This window comes from Schistocerca nitens, chromosome 2 (assembly GCF_023898315.1).
Source record: "Schistocerca nitens isolate TAMUIC-IGC-003100 chromosome 2, iqSchNite1.1, whole genome shotgun sequence".
NCBI lineage: Eukaryota > Metazoa > Arthropoda > Insecta > Orthoptera > Acrididae > Schistocerca > Schistocerca nitens.
In genome coordinates, this window is record NC_064615.1 from 640,053,841 (window position 1) to 640,076,725 (window position 22,885).

Consider the following 22,885-nt stretch of genomic DNA (forward strand, 5'->3'; position numbering starts at 1 on the left):
ACTTTTTGTTTATTTTCATTCTCTTCAGAGGGATTGTAATGTCACAGCAGTATTTATAACTTGACAAGAACTTGTTGAATTTTATATGTATGGAACTATTGCTTTCCATGTCCCAATTTACATTTTCTAACATTAAAGACCCGTACTTTCACTTTTGCTGCCGTATCTGGTGGCAATGTCTACACACATGTCCACTTTGTATATTTTTAGTAGATTAACCAGTTCCTTCCCCAAACACAATTATCTATTTTGACTGACTATTTAGAGAGTTTAAAAGATTTTCCAAATTTTCAGAGAAAAGTTCAAAACTGCCAGATGGGGACCTATATATACATGCAATTATAATTACACTATCCGGTAGTTCACATAAACAATATTAAAAATCTTTTTCAATACTGCAGACATTTTGAAACATAATTGTCTTTGCCCCCCATGAACCATTGACCTTGCTGTTGGTGGGGAGGCTTGCGTGCCTCAGTGATACAGATAGCCGTACCGTAGGTGCAACCACAACAGAGGGGTATCTGTTGAGAGGCTAGACAAACGTGTGGTTCCTGAAGAGGGGCAGCAGCCTTTTCAGTAGTTGCAGGGGCAACAGTCTGGATGATTGACTGATCTGGCCTTGCAACACAAACCAAAATGGCCTTGCTGTTCTGGTACTGCGAACAGATGAAAGCAAGGGGAAACTACAGCCGTAATTTTTCCCGAGGGCATGCAGCTTTACTGTGTGATTAAATGATGATGGCGTCCTCTTGGGTAAAATATTCCGGAGGTAAAATAGTCCCCCATTCGGATCTCCGGGAGGGGACTACTCAGGAGGACGTCGTTATCAGGAGAAAGATAACTGGCGTTCTACAGATCGGAGCCTGGAATGTCAGATCCCTCAATCGAGCAAGTAGGTTAGAAAATTTAAACAGGGAAATGGATAGGTTAAAGTTAGATATAGTGGGAATTAGCGAAGTTCGGTGGCAGGAGGAACAAGACTTTTGGTCAGGTGAATACAGGGTTATAAATACAAAATCCAATAGGGGTAATGCAGGAGTAGGTTTAATAATGAATAGGAAAATAGGAATGTGGGTAAGCTACTACAAACAGCATAGTGAACGCATTATTGTAGCAAAGATAGACACAAAGCCCACACCTACTACAGTAGTACAAGTTTATATGCCAACTAGCTCTGCAGATGAAGAAAGAAATTGATGAAATGTATGATGAGATAAAAGAAATTATTCAAGTAGTGAAGGGAGACGAAAATTTAATAGTCATGGGTGACTGGAATTCAAGAGTATGAAAAGGGAGAGAAGGAAACATAGTAGGTGAATACGGATTGGGGCTAAGACATGAAAGAGGAAGCCACCTGGTAGAATTTTGCGCAGAGCATAACTTAATCATAGCTAACACTTGGTTTACGAATCGTGAAAGAAGGTTGTATACATGTAAGAACCCTGGAGATACTAGTAGGTATCAGATAGATTATATAATGGTAAGACAGAGATTTAGGAACCAGGTTTTAAATTGTAAGACATTTCCAGGGGCAGATGTGGACTCTGACCACAATCTATTGGTTATGAACTGTAGATTAAAACTGAAGAAACTGCAAAAAGGTGGGAATTTAAAGCGATGGGACCTGGATAAACTGAAAGAACCAGAGGTTGTACAGAGTTTCAGGGAGAGCTTAAGGGAACAATTGACAGGAATGGGAGAAAGAAATACAGTAGAAGAAGAATGGGTAGCTTTGACGGATGACATAGTGAAGGCAGCAGAGGATCAAATAGGTAAAAAGATGAGGGCTAGTAGAAACCCTTGGGTAACAGAAGAAATATTGAATTTAATTGACGAAAGGAGAAAATACAAAAATGCAGTAAATGAAGCACGCAAAAAGGAATACAAATGTCTCAAAAATGAGATCGACAGGAAGTGCAAAATGGCTAAGCAGGGATGGCTGGAGGACAAATGTAAGGATGTAGAGGCTTACCTCACTAGGGGTAAGATAGATACTGCCTACAGGAAAATTAGAGAGACCTTTGGAGAAAGGAGAACCACTTGCATAAATATCAAGAGCTCAGATGGAAACCCAGTTCTAAGCAAAGAAGGGAAAGCACAAAGGTGGACGGAGTATATAACAAAGGTGAAAGGAGTATATAGAGGGTCTATACAATGGCGATGTACTTCAGGACAATATTATGGAAATGGAAGAGGATGTAGATGAAGATGAAATGGGAGATATGATACTGCGTGAAGAGTTTGACACAGCACTGAAAGATCTGAGTCGAAACAAGGCCCCGGGAGTAGACAACATTCCATTAGAACTACTGATGGCCGTGGGAGAGCCAGTCATGACAAAACTCTACCATCTGATGAGCAAGATATATGAGACAGGCGAAATACCCTCAGGCTTCAAGAAGAATATAATACTTCCAATCCCAAAGAAAGCAGGTGTTGACAGACATGAAAATTACTGAACTATCAGTTTAATAAGTCACAGCTGCAAAATACTAACGCGAATTCTTTACAGACGAATGGAAAAACTGATAGAAGCCAACCTTGGGGTAGATCAGTTTGGATACCGTAGAAATGTTGGAACACGTGAGGAAATACTGACCCTACGACTTATCTTAGAAGATAGATTAAGGAAAGGAAAACCTACGTTTCTACCATTTGTAGACTTAGAGAAAGTTTTGACAATGTTGATTGGAATACTCTTTCAAATTCTGAAGGTAGCAGGGGTAAAATACAGGGAGCGAAATGCTATTCACAATTTGTACAGAAACCAGATGGCAGTTATGAGTCGAGGGGTATGAAAGGGAAGCACTGGTTGGGAAGGGAGTGAGACAGGCTTGTAGCCTATCCCCAATGTTATTCAGTCTGTATATTGAGCAAGCAATGAAGGAAACAAAAGAAAAGTTCAGAGTAGGTATTAAAATCCATGGAGAAGAAACAAAAACTTTGAGGTTCACCGATGACATTGTAATTGTCAGATACAGCAAATGACTTGGAAGAGCAGTTGAACAGAATGGGCAGTGTCTTGAAAGGAGGGTATAAAATGAACATCAACAAAAGCAAAACGAGGATAATGGAATCTAGTCGAATTAAGTCGGGTGATGCTAAGGGAATTAGATTAGGAAATGAGACACTTAAAGTAGTAAAGCAGTTTTGCTATTTTGGGAGCAAAATAACTGATGATGGTCAAAGTAGAGAGGATATCAAATGTAGACTGGCAATGGCAAAGAAAGTGTTACCGAAGAAGAAAAATTTGTTAACATCGAGTATAGATTTAAATGTCAGGAAGTCGTTTCTGAAAGTATTTGTATGTAGTGTAGCCATGTATGGAAGTGAAACGTGGATGATAAATAGTTTGGACAAGAAGAGAATAGGAGCTTTTGAAATGTGGTGCTACAGAAGAATGCTGAAGATTAGATGGGTAGATCACATAACTAATGAGGAGGTATTGAATAGAATTGGGGAGAAAAGGAGCTTGTGGCACAACTTGACTAGGAGAAGGGATCAGTTGGTAGGACATGTTCTGAGACATCAAAGGATCACCAATTTAGTATTGGAGGGCAGCATGGAGGGTAAAAATTGTAGAGGGAGACCAAGAGATGAATACACTAAGCAGATTCAGAAGGATGTAGGCTGCAGTAGGTACTGGGAGATGAAGAAACTTGCACAGGATAGAGTAGCATGGAGAGCTGCATCAAACCAGTCTCAGGACTGAAGACCACAACAACAACAACAACAACAATTTTCTTTGATTTAATACCTGTTCTTACATATATGTATGTTCAACTCCCTCTGTATGTTTCACTGCAAAAGCTGCTGATCAGCTGGAAGTTTGAAATCCCAACTGCACATTTTTGTTTTTCTTGGAGACAGTGTTCAGTTACACACAAGATACAAATCTCCTTCAATGAACCATTCAAAAGGACCTCTAGCTCATATATTTGCAGCTTACTGGTTAAGACCTGTACATTATGATATAGGAGGGTTAAAGAATTTTTCAGTTCTATGAGAGGTATATTTCTTGCCTGGTTAGTTCTTTCTAGAGTAGGCTCTAGTCTTATTTTCTTTCATTGGTTGTTACTCCAAGGAATGTAGTGTATTTGGAATGTTTTACTAAGTACTCATTTATGAAAATGTTGTCTTCAATGTGAAGATTTTTTAAAATTTAACATTTAGACAGTGTTTTAGTAATGCTGTTACACAAATTTAATTCAGTAAACCTTTGCATGGCATTACTTACTTCTAAGTTGGCTTTTATTTATAGGTTTTCTGTGTCTTTAATTATGAACAGTAGAGTTGTCACCTGCTTAAGTGACTATTTTGCCATAATTAATTACGTTTTGGATGTGATTTACATATCAAATGAACAGTAATGAGCCAAGAATTGATACCTATGGCACAGAGAAGTGTAAAGTTCTAACTTCAAATCATATTTTCTTCTCCTGTTGTTTTTGTGATTTCTGTATTTGTCTTCTGTCTGTCGGGTATGATGGGATATACAGCCTCCTGCATTCCTTTGTACACGATACACTCCTAATATATCTTATAATTTTGTGGCCTATACAATCAAATGCCTTTGTTAGAGCCATAAATACTCCTAGACATTTACTTTTAGATTCCAAGTTGAATATGACACTTAAGACTGCTTCTATGGTGCAGTTGTCTTTCTGGAAGCCACACTGGTTCTTGTTGATTAATTCATATTTTACCAGAAATGCAATGAGTTCTCTCTGCATAAGCTCATTCAAATACTTTTGATATAATGGGCAGAAGAGCCAAAAGTCTAACTTTCAGGTTAATATTCATTGCCCTTTTTCATGCACCAATTTGATCAATGCTGTCTTCAAGCAATTAGGAAAAAATGCCTCCCAGGAATAACATCTTAGTTAGTTGTGTAATAGGTTTCTTGAGTTCCTGCATACACTATTTAATATCTGTAGATAATAGTCCATCAATTCACATGATTATATTTGTTTTTTTGGGTATTTTCATTACCTATATTGGTTCTTCTTCTGTCACTGAAAACATTGCTGTAGGTTCTGTAGCAAAATGATCAGTTCTGCTTTACTTTTTATGCTGATCATAAACTAGGTTTTGTTATGTTCCTGTGAGTTTGAATACAATTTAAATTTTAATAAACCAACAAGCCTTGCTCCTATTATCAGCACTTCTTATGGAAGTTTTTTCATCTGTCTGTCTGGCTGCTTGCAGTACTTTGGCACATGCAACGATTTTATCTAGTTCCTGAAGACAAAAATACCTTTTGTTATCCACTTTTTGTTTTTATTGGTACTTTTGTTATTGGTCTTTTCTCGTGGACATGTTATATTGTGGTAGCAGGAAATGGAGTTTATAAAATGATTCATATTATGATCTAATGAAGAATCTTGTTGTAGTATTTCCCATCAATCTTCAGGAAATGTAAGCCTAAGGGCTGTTAAGTTTTGCTCATTAAGGGTTCATTTTCCCCATTTTTTGTGTCTCTTCTTTCGTAGTTACGTGAATTAAGCATATTATAATTGCATCATGGTCTGAGAGAGCTGTTTCAATTACTTAATTTTTGTACTGAAAGTCAGATAGATTTGTGATAAATTTCTGTACATTCTGTTAAAGATTCTCCAGTGTTTTCAATGAAAATGTTTATCCACTCATTTGGCAATCTGCAGATGTGTATGCTGCACAGTGAGGAACTAGTTAAATCTATTTTTTGGCCTGTTACAACAACAGTATTCCAGTATTACATTGTATAATAAATGAAGACTATTTATAGTGTTTCTGTTTATCTTATTATGGGTTAGTATTCCAGCTTGCCCACTATAACTATTCTTTCTGCATGAGCAAGCCATTAGATTATAACCTGTGATAAGATCTAAAATTTCATGCTGCTTTAGTCCACGTTTTGTTAGAGCTGGAATATCTGGGGTTCTTCATTTAGTATAATTTCTAATTGGGTTACCTTTTTTTTATGAATGTTCTGGTGGATTATTTTATATTTGAGTGCCGTGGTTCTTTTTTTTGCTTTTTTCCATGTTCTGTTTCATTGTTTCTGTTAATTGTCAGGTCTCCTAGTCTTTCCCTCTCCCTCATGTCATATTAATTTCTCTTATTTCTAATTATTTTACATACATTTGTAAACATTCCACTGAGAATTACAGATCCCAGTCTGTTTAAATTTATGCCATCCTTTCTTAGGCAGTTTTCACGCAGAAATTTGTTTGGATCTATGAAGATATCCCCCAGATGATATCCTGCTCTTTGAAAGCACAGTTTATTTTTGGGATACATTTGTTACTCACTGATCTTTTTACAATTCCGCTGAGTATGAGCGTCGATCCCTCATAGACGCTTCTTGCCGCACGAACTATGTTCATTGTTTCATTTGTAAATTCTTCTTCGCTACTGATCCTTAACAAATTTTCTCCAGCATGTACAAAAATGACTTGTAATTCTGATTGGGTTCAGGATCAAGTCATGTACACACTTGTTTTGAGTTTACCATCATTTTAAAATGCTTGTCTAGTTGTTTCATTCTAATTCCAGGTCACACATTGATTTTGCATTTGGTGACAATGATATTTCTCAATAGTGAGTCACCAATTATTAAAAATTTGTTTTCATTTCCTTGGATAGCTGCAGTTTTTTCATTTACTATATGTCACCAACTTCCATTTATATTTATCTGCAGATTTTTGGCTTGTTTGGTTTATCACGACCTGATTGGACACACACATACTCACTGGTTATGAGGATACATAGGCATAATTTTCGAAGGAAGTTAAATTTTTACTCTCTCTCTCTCTCTCTCTCTCTCTCTCTCTCTCTCTCTCTCTCTCTCCCCCTCTCCCCCCCCCCTCTCCCTCCTCCCTCTGCCTCTGCCTTGCCATGAATAATCTAGGATGGAATGTTTGTTTGTTTGTTTGTTTTGATCCAACATCAACTGATTACAAAAGAGAGGTTTTTTTTTTTTTTTTTTTTTTTTTTTTTTTTTTTTTTTTTTTTTTTTTGTTCGAGTCTTCTGGATAAGTCAGAGCCTTACTTACAAGGGTTACATATTATTGGCTGGCACTTTTATCCACACAACTTTTTCTAAATTTAGTTGAGAGAACAGAGTTACATATATGGACTACACACAAAAAATTGTTGTTGCCGTACTTAGATTAAGGAATCTACAATTAAACATAGTAGTCATATCTGACATTCAAATATTTACAGTTTGTGACACAGTCTAAGATCTGAGGTTACATACATTTTTAGATAGATGGTCTTCCATCATATGAATTTACTAAATCTAGAAACTCATCTATTGAATATACAGGATTGTTTAGGAGCAATAATTTTAATTTTGTTTTTAGTTTTGTAATGGGCAATTTGGAGATATTAGGATCAAAACAATTCAGTAGTTTTATGCCTGCATAGTGAGGACTTTTGTCATAGTGTTGTTCTATGAGAGATGATGTGGGGTCTCTCTCTACCTCTAGTGTTGTGATCGTGTATTTCTTTATTAAGTGCTCTGTTACTGTTTACTGCCATAATGATTATCTTCAGCACATACAGGTTATGAACAGTTAGTATTTTAAATTCTTTAAACAAATTTCTGCAGGACTCCCTGGCACATTTCTTTCCCATAATTCTAAGTACCTTCTTTTGTAAGATAAGTACACTTTTCATATTACCTTTACTACTGGATCCCCATACCTCTATCCGATAGCTTAGATGGGATTCAAATAGTGCAAAATATATTTGCCTCAGAGTGGTGATGTTACAAAAGGTGTCAGTTTTCTTAGTACATATATGGTAGTACTTAGCTTTTTGCAAATATCATTCACATGATCAGACCAGTTTAACTCCGCATCAAGTGTCAGGCCAAGAAATGTGGTCGAGTATTGTTTTTTAATGTATTCTTCCCACATTAAGATTTGGTTTTCATGCGTTTTTTGCCTCCCAAGGTCAAATTCAGTATAGACAGATTTACTTGTGTTTAATTTTAGTTTGTTTTCGTTAAAATACTGCAGAATTAAGCCTGCTGCAGTATTGGATTCCACTGCAAGCTGCGAATAGCTTGGATTGCAGCATATTAACATGGCATCATCTGCATATAAGATAGCTGTTGCATGGTTTGTTATGGACTGAATATCATTAACATAAATAATAAAAATAAGTGGTCCTAATATTGACCCCTGTGGAATACCAAAATTTATGTCAGTGGTGTTTGATTTGTATGCTTCTTCTGTAGTGCTAATAGACACAAACTGCTTCATATTTGTCAAGTAGGACTTCATCAGATTATGGGCTGTGCCTCGAATGCCATAGTTCCACAGTTTGTCCAGCAATACGGTCGTATCAACAGTCAAATGCTTTTTGTAAGTCCAGAAAGATGCCACATACATGTTCTTTATTATCTATTGCTTGAGTGACACCTTCGATTAAGTTGGATGCTGCTGTAATGGTGGACAGCCCCTTGACAAACCCATACTGCCCCTTAGAAATCACTTTTTTACATACCAGGAAGTTCCCGATTCTTATGTATATTACTTTCTCAAAGATTTTGGTTATTATTGGAAGAACAGAAATGGGTCAAAAGTTTTCTACTAGATTCCTGTTTCCTTTTTTAAAAATAGGCACAACTCGAGCAATTTTCAACTCATCTGGAAATGACCATCTTCCATATGAGAGCTGATAACTATTAATGAAGGTGATGCAATTTTATGTATACATTTCTTAAGTGTGTCCAGACTAAGGCCATCATATCCTACTGCATGGGAATTCTTTAAGCTACTCACTTTTTTAATTATTTCTTCTTTACTTGTTGGCATCAAAAATATACTTCCTGACCCTGGTGTTCCTCTGAATTTGTATTTATGATTTTTAAGCTGATTGTTTATGCTGCAGCCAACAGAAGCAAAGTTATTGTTAAATAGATCTGCTGTCTTATTCTGATCAGTTTCTATTGTGCCGTTTATCAGCAAGTGATTTTCAGTTGTATGTTTCTCAGATTTACCTGTTTCTCTATTTACCAGTGACCATGATGTTTTGGAGGTATTATTTGAGCTCTGAATGACACTTTCAAAATGTTTGTTTTTCCAAAATTAGGAGGTGTACATAGTATTTCTGATACTTTTTGAACTCTTCTTTTAATTTTTTATTGCTCAAGTCACTTAACATAGCATACTCATACCATCTTAGTTTTTCTCTAGCCTCAGTGACTGAACTTGATATCCAGTTTAGGGTTACAGCATGTGACTGAATTCTATTTTTTACTAATGGGCAGGCATGATTGAGAATGTAGAATAGTTCACTTGAGAATTTGCTGTAACTATGAAGTGTCGTTAGAACACTGTTCCAATCCACGTTCCTTAGCATATTATTCAAATGAGTTATATTTTCTTCTGTATTCATCCTAATATATCTATAGTAACTGTGCGTAGGAACCTTTTTCACATGCACACTTAGTTCTACTGCATGGTGGTCTGACAAAGCACTTATAATAACAGAAGATGTAAGATCGTAAAGACGAATACCAGTGATTATGTTATCTATTGCAGACTGGCATGTTTCAGTCTCCCTGGTTGCAGTGTTTATCAGGTATCTTAAATTATATTCAAGCAGAGTATTCTTGAATTGTCTAGTGTGTAACTTATCTGCTAATACATTTATGTTGAAGTCTCCTATAATTACTAACTTTTCAGGTGTGATATAAAAACATTCTCTATCATGTCACAAAACTTTGTTAAGAAAACTTCAAAGTTCCCACCTGGCGGTCTATATAAACATACAACATAAATGTCATCATTTCGTACCTTTATACGTGCTGCACATAATTCAATTGTTCCTTCTAGTGAATATTTACTTACATTTACAGAATTAAAGTCAAATGTGCTTTTTACATACATTGACACACCCCTACCTCTGATAGTAGATCTGCAAAACTTATTAGCTAGTACCATGTTTAGAGGTTTAAAAAGTTCTAATTTGGCATCAGATAGCCAGTGTTCACTAATACCAAGCACATCAGGCATAGTTTCATTTACAAACACATCTAATTGTTCATATTTCTTGCTCAAGACCTGTACATTCTGGTGGATTATTTTAAAGTTGTAAATACCTTGTTGTATATTTCTCTGCTTTACCGACTTAAATAAGGTCATATCTCTGTTTCTCTTGTGGGCTTCCTCCTATTTCTGGTTTCCACTAAAAAATCATTTACATGGGATGGAGGCACTGGCTTCTGTCTGCTGTCTGAAGTTTTTTAGTTGACAGTACTGGTTCTGCTAATGCTGGAGTTGATTCTGCTGCTATTGTGGATGGTTCTGCTGTTGCTAATGATGGTTCTGTTGGTTTTGCTGTTGATTTTCCTGCTGGTATTAGGGCTGGCTCTGTAGTTGATGGAGCTATTACTGCTTTTGTTCTTGTTAGTGTAACTGTTCTTGATGTTTTTACTACTTTTGGTGGAGTTGGTCCAGCTACCATTGATTCTGTTGCCGCTGCTGGTACCAGAGGTGGCTCTGCTGTTGATGTAGCTGCTGTTGCTGCTTTTGTTGTTGTTGTTGCTGTGATTGTTTCTGATGCTTTTAGCATTTTTTGTCGGGATACTTCTGCTGGTGCTTGCTTTAAAACTGTTGGAGCTAATGGTAATGACATGCTGTCACTATGTTTGTTCAGTCTTAATCTTTTACTGGATGTTAATGTGCTCATTTTTGGTTTATCGCCATATTGAATAGGTGCTACCATTATCCATCCATGAGACTGACTCAGGACAGTTGATATATATGAAGACTTCATACAAACTTAAAGATGCTTTTATTCACTGGAAGTATTTTGTTACTTGGAGCAATTAAATTATGGGTAAAAAAAATTTTTAAAAATGTGTTTATGTTTACATGTTACACAAAATTTGTCACTTGCTTCAACTATAACTCTTATAAATTACTGCATACATTTTAACTAGAATTCCATACGAGTCAAACTGTTACTCCAGACAGAAAAACCCCTTATTTTCAGCCATAAATTCAAAGACATTGATTATTTTGTTGTTCAGATGAGTAGCCTTCATTTTATTGATACCATAACGGCTTTCTCCTCCATTCGTCATTGTGTGGTGTTATTATTTAATCAGCCACTTTGTTTCCTTGTGGTTAGGTTACTCATCCAGGATATGGAACACCATCAATTAGCTTCTGATGTTGCTCATAAATTACTATTTCTTACCACATGAGCTGTGTGCTGTAAATAAACGAGACCATAACAATAATAATGAAATATTCAAGAGAATTTCAGTTCCATAATTTTAGACAGTCACACTACAGGTGGTATCACTGTTTCCAAACTGTGAAACATCTTATTCAGCCAGTTAAAGGTAGCTTAGTTTAAGCTGTTACTGTCATTTGTCCCATATACACAAAGCATTGCCAAATCTGAAAATTGTGTAAATGTCAGGGAAGAAGCTATCATCTGTAGTGTGGCATTCAACCAAAAGACTCAGTTTTGCAGAAACTGTGAAACATTTTTCATATTCCTGTGCAGTCAACACTGATTTTTATTGTTTCTACTTGTGTCTAGGAGAGTGTATGGTGTGTTCACTGGTGCCGTGTGGGGAAGGACAATCAGCCTTACTGTGCTCCAAAACTGCTATCTAGACTGTTGAATATGCTGCTAGACAGCTGGATATTTCAGACTGCTGTGGTTTTTGGTAACTTCAGTACAATCTAAACTATTAATAAGTGAAAGGTGATTTTCATTCAGTTAATAAGATATGTATTCAAGGAGACTTCTAATTATTACACTGTTTGTAAAAGCATTAAAAGTAATTTTTTAGCCACATACTTTATCATTATTATTTAATAAAGGAAATTAATTTCCTCTGAGTCCAAACTAGACACCTTTATTCAGGAAAAAGTCCTGATTTGACAAAATTTCTTGTTTATAGAGTATAGTTTTCATATTGTTTAATGATTTCAACATTTAATAGTTTGTATTCACCTAGAAGCAAGAAAAGAAGAAATTACAATATGAATTTTAACTTACATGCAAAAGTTATTCCATGATTGCATTGTTATAGAGATTTTTGTATTGTTGTGTACGTGCAGTTACAGGAAACAGCCACATTTATTACCATAAATATTAATGAGTAGATGTGGTACATACTGTTTACCTGATTTGCTAAAAAAAATAGCTGTATTATATTTCAGTATGAAAAGACATGAATAAATTATACAAGTGAAAAGTGAAGTTTTTATGAGCATTTAAGTCATACCAGCAGTGATATGAACTACAGTCTATTCACCGAGAGCTGGGACGAAACATAAACAGTGTCACGTGAGTGACTACACTCGTTTGCAGAGAAAGCATTCGGGGTTCACGTGATACGTAGGGGTGTGGAAAATCCTTGGCGCACGCTTTGCAGCTGGCGGCGTTCGGCTGGCTGCTGAGCTGTCACAGCAGACCGTGAGAAACCTGGGCGACAATGTACGAAATAAATTTAACAATGATGTTAAACTGAGTTCATTCTGTCGAAGCAGATTTATTTTCATTCAGGTTGCTAACTAAACGCTCCATTCAAACACAATTAATTGTTAATTTTAATAACAATACCAGTAATAATAATGATAAAGGACGAAAAAAGGTTCACTCTGTCGAACTTGAACTGTTTTGAAACTTCCTGGCAGATTAAAACTGTGTGCCGGACCGAGACTCGAACTCGGGACCTTTGCAGAGTGAAAATCTCATTCTGGAAACATCCCCTAGGCTGTGGCTAAGCCATGTCTCCGCAATATACTTTCTTTCAGGAGTGCTAGTTCTGCAAGGGTTCACGAGAGCTTCTGTAAGTCTGGAAGGTAGGAGACGAGGTGCTGGCAGAAATAGCCGGCATGGTAGCTCAGCGTGTTCGGTAAGAGAGCCGGTTGGCCTCTGTAATAAAAAACTGAGTGGAACGATCAACCGCCGAACTTGAACAGGATGTCTTGCGACGTCCGCAATGACCAAACATAATTCTGGCCCTCACTAACTCGATGACGTTTAATTCACAGTGCTACGGAGGAATACTGAGAACAGTTTTCCCTGCATTCTTCGCCATTTCATCTATTGCGTATTCGTTGTGCCCTGTTCTGTGAGTTTTAACTATATCTAAAAGTTCTTTCTTCATCATACCGTTTTCGAAATCGATGTTTTTAGATTTTAGCCACTCTGATATTTCGTGCTTATTGGAATTCGCATTGGGAAATTTTTCTTTTCTCCGAGAATGGTACGGCGTGTTATCAAGAACAATAACTGCATTTTCCTGAAGCCGAGGAAGAACATCTTGAAACCACTTCTCGAAGGTTTTGGTGCACATCTTCTCATGATTCTTGGATTCAAAAGTCCACAAACATCCTTCAACGAACCCTGTTTTGCTGCCAATGTGTACGATAATCAGACGTTTCCCTTTACCTGATGGGCCCTTGCTTCCGGTGGATAATCCGGACAGAAACGCTTGTTTTGAGGAATTTATAGTTTCATCCACCCAGACATAACTTCGGGTATGTCCTGCGTTCACCCACGTCTCGTCCAAATAGTAAATGGGTCTGCCTTTACCTCTCAACCATTTAATGGTTCGAAGATAATGCTGCCTCCATAAAATGTCATCCCTGTCTATTAGCATGCTATGGTGCCCATGCAGGACATATTTGAAATTCATTTCTCTCAATACCGCACAATGCATCGCTCATAAAGGGGCTAAGAAATGAAAGAGGAAGCCACCTGGTAGAATTTTGCGCAGAGCATAACTTAATCATAGCTAACACTTGGTTTAAGAATCGTGAAAGAAGGTTGTATACATGTAAGAACCCTGGAGATACTAGTAGGTATCAGATAGATTATATAATGGTAAGACAGAGATTTAGGAACCAGGTTTTAAATTGTAAGACATTTCCAGGGGTAGATGTGGACTCTGACCACAATCTATTGGTTATGAACTGTAGATTAAAACTGAAGAAACTGCAAAAAGGTGGGAATTTAAAGCGATGGGACCTGGATAAACTGAAAGAACCAGAGGTTGTACAGAGTTTCAGGGAGAGCTTAAGGGAACAATTGACAGGAATGGGGGAAAGAAATACAGTAGAAGAAGAATGGGTAGCTTTGACGGATGACATAGTGAAGGCAGCAGAGGATCAAATAGGTAAAAAGATGATGGCTAGTAGAAACCCTTGGGTAACAGAAGAAATATTGAATTTAATTGACGAAAGGAGAAAATACAAAAATGCAGTAAATGAAGCAGGCAAAAAGAAATACAAATGTCTCAAAAATTAGATCGACAGGAAGTGCAAAATGGCTAAGCAGGGATGGCTGGAGGACAAATGTAAGGATGTAGAGGCTTACCTCACTAGGGGTAAGATAGATACTGCCTACAGGAAAATTAGAGAGACCTTTGGAGAAAGGAGAACCACTTGCATAAATATCAAGAGCTCAGATGGAAACCCAGTTCTAAGCAAAGAAGGGAAAGCACAAAGGTGGAAGGAGTATATAGAGGGTCTATACAAGGGCGATGTACTTCAGGACAATATTATGGAAATGGAAGAGGATGTAGATGAAGATGAAATGGGAGATATGATACTGCGTGAAGAGTTTGACACAGCACTGAAAGACCTGAGTCGAAACAAGGCCCTGGGAGTAGACAACATTCCATTAGAACTACTGATGGCCTTGGGAGAGCAAGTCATGACAAAACTCTACCATCTGATGAGCAAGATATATGAGACAGGCGAAATACCCTCAGACTTCAAGAAGAATATAATACTTCCAATCCCATAGAAAGCAGGTGTTGACAGACATGAAAATTACTGAACTATCAGTTTAATAAGTCACAGCTGCAAAATACTAACGCGAATTCTTTACAGACGAATGGAAAAACTGATAGAAGCCAACCTTGGGGTAGATCAGTTTGGATACCGTAGAAATGTTGGAACACGTGAGGAAATACTGACCCTACGACTTATCTTAGAAGATAGATTAAGGAAAGGAAAACCTACGTTTCTACCATTTGTAGACTTAGAGAAAGTTTTGACAATGTTGATTGGAATACTCTTTCAAATTCTGAAGGTAGCAGGGGTAAAATACAGGGAGCGAAATGCTATTCACAATTTGTACAGAAACCAGATGGCAGTTATGAGTCGAGGAGTATGAAAGGGAATCACTGGTTGGAAAGGGAGTGAGACAGGCTTGTAGCCTGTCCCCAATGTTATTCAGTCTGTATATTGAGCAAGCAATGAAGGAAACAAAAGAAAAGTTCAGAGTAGGTATTAAAATTCATGGAGAAGAAACAAAAACTTTGAGGTTCGCCGATGACATTGTAATTGTCAGATACAGCAAATGACTTGGAAGAGCAGTTGAACAGGATGGACAGTGTCTTGAAAGGAGGGTATAAAATGAACATCAACAAAAGCAAAACGAGGATAATGGAATCTAGTCGAATTAAGTCGGGTGATGCTAAGGGAATTAGATTAGGAAATGAGACAGTTAAAGTAGTAAAGCAGTTTTGCTATTTTGGGAGCAAAATAACTGATGATGGTCAAAGTAGAGAGGATATCAAATGTAGACTGGCAATGGCAAGGAAAGTATTTTTGAAGAAGAGAAATTTGTTAACATCGAGTATAGATTTACATGTCAGGAAGTCGTTTCTGAAAGTATTTGTATGGAGTGTAGCCATGAATGGAAGTGAAACGTGGACGATAAATAGTTTGAACAAGAAGAGAATAGAAACTTTCAAAATGTGGTGCTACAGAAGAATGCTGAAGATCAGATGGGTAGATCACATAACTAATGAGGAGGTATTGAATAGAATTGGGGAGAAAAGGAACTTGTGGCACAACTTGACTAGAAGAAGGGATCGGTCGGTAGGACATGTTCTGAGGCATCAAGTGATCACCAATTTAGTAATGGAGGGCAGCGTGGAGTGTAAAAATTGTAGAGGGAGACCAAGAGATGAATACACTAAGCAGATTCAGAAGGATGTAGGTTGCAGTAGGTACTGGGAGATGATGGAGCTTGCACAGGATAGAGTGGCATGGAGAGCTGCATCAAACCAGTCTCAGGACTGAAGACCACAACAACAACAACAACAACTACTACTACTACTACTACTACTACTACTATTACTATTACTACTACTACTACTACTACTACTACTACTACTACTACTTCCCAAACTAAATAGAAATTTACATAGAATTACAGTGAATTATTCTATAGAGACAGGAAGGAATCTGTTTCTATTAAGACTATAAATTGCATGTTTTATCAGTGCAACAATATATTTCACTAATTTTCATATAGTGAATAAATGACTTAAAGAAAAAGCATGGTAACATTTACAGGTGAACAGAGTGATTAGTTTTAGAAAAAATGAAAGGCCTGGATGCAATTAATTAATTTTTGTATGAGTAAAATTTACATTTCTATATGGTCATAATTACCATTCTATTAATCAATACAAATTAAACATGAGTATGACTGATTCTGACTGAAAAATCATGTCATATTTATTAGGGATTCAAACAATATCTGGCTTCAGAGCATGACAATAGCTGTCTCTCTATGAATTGGAAATATCGGCTCTTTAATCATTAATTACTCCATAATTACAATAGATAAATCATTCCTACTATGTGTCTGAAAGTTGTGTTGTGTGTAAATTATGATGGTACATTAGTTTTTAATCCGACATGCTTCCTTCATTCCATTTACTCGTGAGATCCAATGTAAACAATGTCAAAACAACAATTTAAATTGTGTAATTTACTAATATTATACATTTGCCATCCTCCGGAGAGTGGAGATGAGATTGGAATAGGATATAGGGTCCCAGGAGATTGAGGTATTACAAAACCTCCCAAGCAGTTTTGATTATCGAAGAGAGACAAAGCTCTTCTAAATTTCTGGCTAAAATGAAGGGAACATAAACATGACTAGTGAAACAAATGGTTAATTTGTCAATTACTGTGTGTGAAATATATCTAACACCATAATGAAATTTTACAAGGCACGTATGATTAATACTTGGTAGGTGTTGTTGTGTAAATGATATATATAAAAAGGAAAAAAAAATAAGTGTATAAAATTTCACAGTTTTATCATTTTAGTGCCCTTTTGATATGCTTCATTGAATGTTCTATGAGATTTCTTATCACTACATTCAGTGATCATATAACACTACCCAAGAAATTGTGTCTTATCTCTAAAAAAAAATATTAATGTGAGTTGGTTCCTCACAAATCTGTTTAGTTGGGTGTCAAGATATGAGTATAGCATCACATAAATTATTTATTAAATATGCAATCACAAGTAAATTGTGGTCTACTTTCATTTTTCCATCAAGAACTTATCTCAACAGGAATGCCAGACATTTGATGCTGTATCAATCCGATTTCCAAATTTAATGGTCAGAATCATCAGTCCTAGATAAGTGTTCTCAAACAAGTGTGAATGTACATCTGTAAACAAAATTATTTGTTTCTCAGAGTAACCTCTCTGTTGTTGCAACTACTTTGCCTCTTACCTTCGAGTTTTTAATACAGTAAACAGTATTTCAGTCTAAAGTGTTGTTTTTTTCCTATTCCATTTCAAATCATTTAGAGAGAGAGAGATGTTAAAGGTTATGGTTGCAATGATCGAACCAACCTGAAAAATCCATACTGCCAGGTACTAACCAATAAGAAAGTTCGTGATCAATTAGTTCAATATCAAAATCTGTAAGGATTTAGTATGGAAATATATGTGAATCAATACGATGTGGAACTTAAAGTTCCAGAGAAACATCACCTACTACCATAAGACAAACAGAATTTACTATTAGGAGCACAAAGGCTCAGTGATACAGTAAAGCATCAGTGATGAATACAACGCATGTCAAACATGAGAAATTCTTCCAGATAGGCAATATTTTTCATGTTTGTAGGAATGGTTGTTTGAAGATAAGTTAAGTATTTTGGTACTTATGTGATAAAATAGGAAAAGCAATGTAAGTATTAAATAATATCCTGAAGAGGCAGTTGAGAAACACAATTGATCAAATTGAACCTCAAAAAATATCATCAAAGCAGAGTGTATCAAGTAAATTATTGTACCTCATATCGTCAAACACCAGTATAATGAATAAAAATAGATAATCAAAACCAACATCAATCCAAAGAATATAAATGTGTATAAATGCGTGTGTAAATGCAGTACTGATGTATAATGGTGTTGGAGCAGATACAACATTAGCTGGGGACCTTGTGCTTGCCAGACACATGGTACATACAGAAAGTGTACCTCCCGGAGGGTTGATCAAATATGAACATATGGTTTCAGCTGTTTGATGTTTTTTAAACCGAATAACTTACGCAACTTTGAATAAATTAACCTAAATGCATTTGGATATTATTATCTCTAAGGTCTCGAAAGGTCCAATGTATATATCAAAACTTCTATATTTCTTTGTTAATTGCTTTTGACTTTTCGTGACTTTTAGTTAACATGAGGTCTCCTCCTTAAAACTCTGTAACTTTGATTTTTGTCATGCTGCTTCTTCCTCTTACCTGATATGCCTCCATATTTTTCTTCACCGTCTTTTCCCTCTCATCAACAGTTACATCTACATCCATACTCCGCAAGCCACCTGACTGTGTGTGGCGGAGGGTACCCTGAGTACCTCTATCGGTTCTCCCTTCTATTCCAGTCTCGTATTGTTCGTGGAAAGAAGGATTGTCGGTATGCTTCTGTGTGGGCTCTAATCTCTCTGATTTTATCCTCATGGTCTCTTCGCGAGACATACGTAGGAGGGAGCAATATATTGCTTGACTCTTCGGTGAAGGTATGTTCTCGAAACTTTAACAAAAGCCCGTACCAAGCTACTGAGCATCTCTCCTGCAGAGTCTTCCACTGGAGTTTATCTATCATCTCCGTAACACTTTCGCGATTACTAAATGATCCTGTAACGAAGCGCGCTGCTCTCCGTTGGATCTTCTCTATCTCTTCTATCAACCCTATCTGGTACGGATCCCACACTGCTGAGCAGTATTCAAGCAGTGGGCGAACAAGCGTACTGTAACCCACTTCCTTGGTTTTCAGATTGCATTTCCTTAGGATTCTTCCAATGAATCTCAGTCTGGCATCTGCTTTACCGATGATCAACTTTATATGATCATTCCATTTTAAATCACTCCTAATGCGTACTCCCAGATAATTTATGGAATTAACTGCTTCCAGTTGCTGACCTACTATTTTGTAGCTAAATGATAAGGGTCTATCTTTCTATGTATTCGCAGCACATTACACTTGTCTACATTGAGATTCAATTGCCATTCCCTGCACCATGCGTCAATTCGCTGCAGATCCTCCTGCATTTCAGTACAATTTTCCATTGTTACAACCTCTTGATACACCACAGCATCATCTGCAAAAAGCCTCAGTGAACTTCCGATGTCATCCACCAGGTCATTTATGTATCTTGTGAATAGCAACGGTCGTATGACACTCCCCGGCAGCACACTTGGAATCATTCTTACTTTGGAAGACTTCTCTCCATTGAGAATGACATGCTGTGTTCTGTTATCTAGGAACTCCTCAATCCAATCACACAATTGGTGTGACAGTCCATATGCTCTTACTTTGTTCATTAAACAACTGTGGGAAACTGTATCGAACACCTTGCGGAAGTCAAGAAACAAGGCATCTACCTGTGAACCCGAGTCTATGGCCCTCTGAGTCTCGTGGACGAATAGCGCGAGCTGGGTTTCACACGACCATCTTTTTCAAAACCCATGCTGATTCCTACAGAGTAGATTTCTAGTCTCCAGAAAAGTCATTATACTCGAACATAATACGTGTTCCAAAATTCTACAACTGATCGACGTTAGAGATATAGGTCTATAGTTCTGCACATCTGTTCGATGTCCCTTCTTGAAAACTGGGATGACCTGTGCCCTTTTCCAATCCTTTGGAATGCTACGCTCTTCTAGAGACCTAAGGTACACCGCTGCAAGAAGGGGGGCAAGTTCCTTCGCGTACTCTGTGTAAAATCGAACTGGTATCCCATCAGGTCCAGCGGCCTTTCCTCTTTTGAGCGATTTAAATTGTTTCTCTATCCCTCTGTCGTCTATTTCGATATCTACCATTTTGTCATCTGTGCAACAATCTAGAGAAGGAACTACAGTGCAGTCTTCCTCTGTGAAACAGAGGCCTTACATCTGTACAAGTTGGAAACTCAATCAATTCACCTAGTAAGTTAGTAGGTTTCTGATTAAAATGAACTTCAAATGGTGTGGATCCAGTTGTAGTACACTGCAAACTATTTAGAATGTCTTCAAATTGACTTATATGTGTGTACCAATTCATGCAATCCTTGGAACAGTACATTCTGCGCAACTTAACAATTTCCCCTCATTCACCTCTCCATAGGATGCATGATGGAGAATGAACAGATATTAAAATGTTCTGATTTTCAGTAAATTCGTTCCATGTATGAGATGTGAACTGACTTCCATTACCTGACAGTAAAGTATGTGGTTTGCCAACATTCCTAAAATAATCATTAGTAAAACACTGAATAGTTTTCTTACTTGTAGCTTTTTTCCAAGGGTACAGCTTTACCAGTTTTGAAAACAAGTTGACAGTGACAAACAAATATGTGTAGCCTTAATCAGTGCAGGGAAGTTGACCAGATAAGTCAATTCCCATCAGTTCTGACTTACCTTGTGGAATTATACTCTGCATCAAACCTTTATGCTTCTGGTTGATAACCTTATCTCTCTGAGATCGATCACAAGAACTCAAACACTTCCTTACCCTCCTGGAGATATTATAAAAGTACACATTTTCCTGTATCTTCTGTATACACTTTATGGATCCACAATGGCTGAAACACTTATGCATACAGGGTGTTACAAAAAGGTATGGCCAAACTTTCAGGAAACATTCCTCACACACAAAGAAAGAAAATATGTTATGAGGACATGTGTCCGGAAACGCTTACTTTCCATGTTAGAGCTCATTTTATTACTTCTCTTCAAATCACATTAATCATGGAATGGAAACACACAGCAACAGAACGTACCAGCATGACATCAAACACTTTGTTACAGGAAATGTTCAAAATTTCCTCTGTGGACGAGGATACATGCATCCACCCTCTGTCGCATGGAATCCCTGATGCGCTGATGCAACCCTGGAGAATGGCGTATTGTATCACAGCCGTCCACAATACGAGCACGAAGAGTCTCTACATTTGGTACCGGGGTTGTGTAGACAAGAGCTTTCAAATGCCCCCATAAATGAAAGTCTAGAGGGTTGAGGTCAGGAGAGTGTGGAGGCCATGGAATTGGTCCGCCTCTACCAATCCATTGGTCACCGAATCTGTTGTTGAGAAGCGTACGAACACTTCGACTGAAATGTGCAGGAGCTCCATCGTGCATGAACCACATGTTGTGTCGTACTTGTAAAGGCACATGTTCTAGCAGCACAGGTAGAGTATCCTGTATGAAATCATGATAATGTGCTCCATTGAGCGTAGGTGGAAGAACATACTGACGAAACCATGTCTCAGTTGTTTACAGATTCTTGTAATTTCTTTCTCTTCTTTAAAACCTTGAATGAACATGGTCCTAAAATTCCTATTCTCTTGGAATATTCTCACTATCCAGGTTATCTCCTACTGGTAATCTAGACAGAGTATCACCAGCAACTACATTCTGATCACCTCTAATCTTGTTGCTGTTGTGGTCTTCAGTCCTGAGACTGGTTTGATGCAGCTCTCCATGCTACTCTATCCTGTGCAAGCTTCTTCATCTCCCAATACCTACTGCAACCTACATCCTTCTGAATCTGCTTAGTGTATTCATCTCTTGGTCTGCCTCTACGATTTTTACCCTCCACGCTGCCCTTCAATACTAAGTTGGTGATCCCTCGCTGTCTCAGAACATGTCCTACCAACCGATCCCTTCTTCTAGTCAAGTTGTGCCACAAGCTCCTCTTCTCCCCAATTCTATTCAATACCTCCTGATTAGTTATGTGATCTACCCATCTAATCTTCAGCATTCTTCTGTAGCACCACATTTCGAAAGCTTCTATTCTCTTCTTGTCTAAACTATTTATCGTCCACATTTCACTTCCATACATGGCTACACTCCATACAAATACTTTCAGAAACGACTTCCTGACATTTAAATCTATACTCGATGTTAACAAATTTTTCTTCTTCGGAAACACTTTCCTTCCCATTGCCAGTCTACATTTGATATCCTCTCTACTTTGACCATCATCAGTTATTATGCTCCCAAAATAGCAAAACTGCTTTACTACTTTAACTGTCTCATTTCCTAATCTAATTCCCTTAGCATCACCCGACTTAATTCGACTAGATTCCATTATCCTCGTTTTGCTTTTGTTGATGTTCATCTTATACCCTCCTTTCAAGACACTGTCCATCCTGTTCAACTGCTCTTCCAAGTCCTTTGCTGTATCTGACACAATTACAATGTCATCGGCGAGCCTCAAAGTTTTTGTTTCTTCTCCATGGATTTTAATACCTACTCTGAACTTTTCTTTTGTATCCTTCATTGCTTGCTCAATATACAGACTGAATAACATTGGGGATAGGCTACAAGCCTGTCTCACTCCCTTTCCAACCAGTGCTTCCCTTTCATACCCCTCGACTCATAAGTGCCATCTGGTTTCTGTACAAATTGTGAATAGCATTTCGCTCCTGTATTTTACCCCTGCCACCTTCAGAATTTGAAAGAGTATTCCAATCAACATTGTCAAAACTTTCTCTAAGTCTACAAATGGTAGAAACGTAGGTTTTCCTTTCCTTAATTTTTCTTCTAAGATAAGTCGTAGGGTCAGTATTACCTCACGTGTTCCAACATTTGTACGGAATCCA

The 22,885-nt window shown here is 37.4% G+C and overlaps 2 protein-coding genes across 3 annotated transcripts in view; one reads left to right on the forward strand and one right to left on the reverse strand.

Moving 5' to 3' along the window:
• Positions 1-12,179, forward strand: part of LOC126234535 (von Willebrand factor C and EGF domain-containing protein-like) — a 138,820-nt gene extending 126,641 nt beyond the window's left edge. Inside the window, exon 10 of one of the 2 annotated variants that reach the window (XM_049943231.1) lies at positions 11,557-12,179. Coding sequence is in view for 1 of the 2 variants with exons in the window: in XM_049943232.1 (XP_049799189.1) it covers positions 11,557-11,558 (2 nt within the window). In the remaining variant the exon portion in view is untranslated. The remainder of the gene's footprint in view (positions 1-11,556) is intronic. The other variant, XM_049943232.1, reaches the window with a different exon arrangement.
• Positions 12,180-13,024: 845 nt separating this feature from the next.
• LOC126235220 (uncharacterized) lies at positions 13,025-13,669 on the reverse strand. The gene has a single exon (XM_049943951.1). It carries the CDS (start codon positions 13,667-13,669, stop codon positions 13,025-13,027), a length of 645 nt encoding a protein of 214 aa, XP_049799908.1.
• Positions 13,670-22,885: the final 9,216 nt, after the last annotated feature.

What these genes read in the sequence shown, in the direction of transcription:
- LOC126235220 (XM_049943951.1), bottom strand. Translation starts at nt 13,669, where the DNA reads ATGAATTTCAAATATGTCCTGCATGGGCACCATAGCATGCTAATAGAC.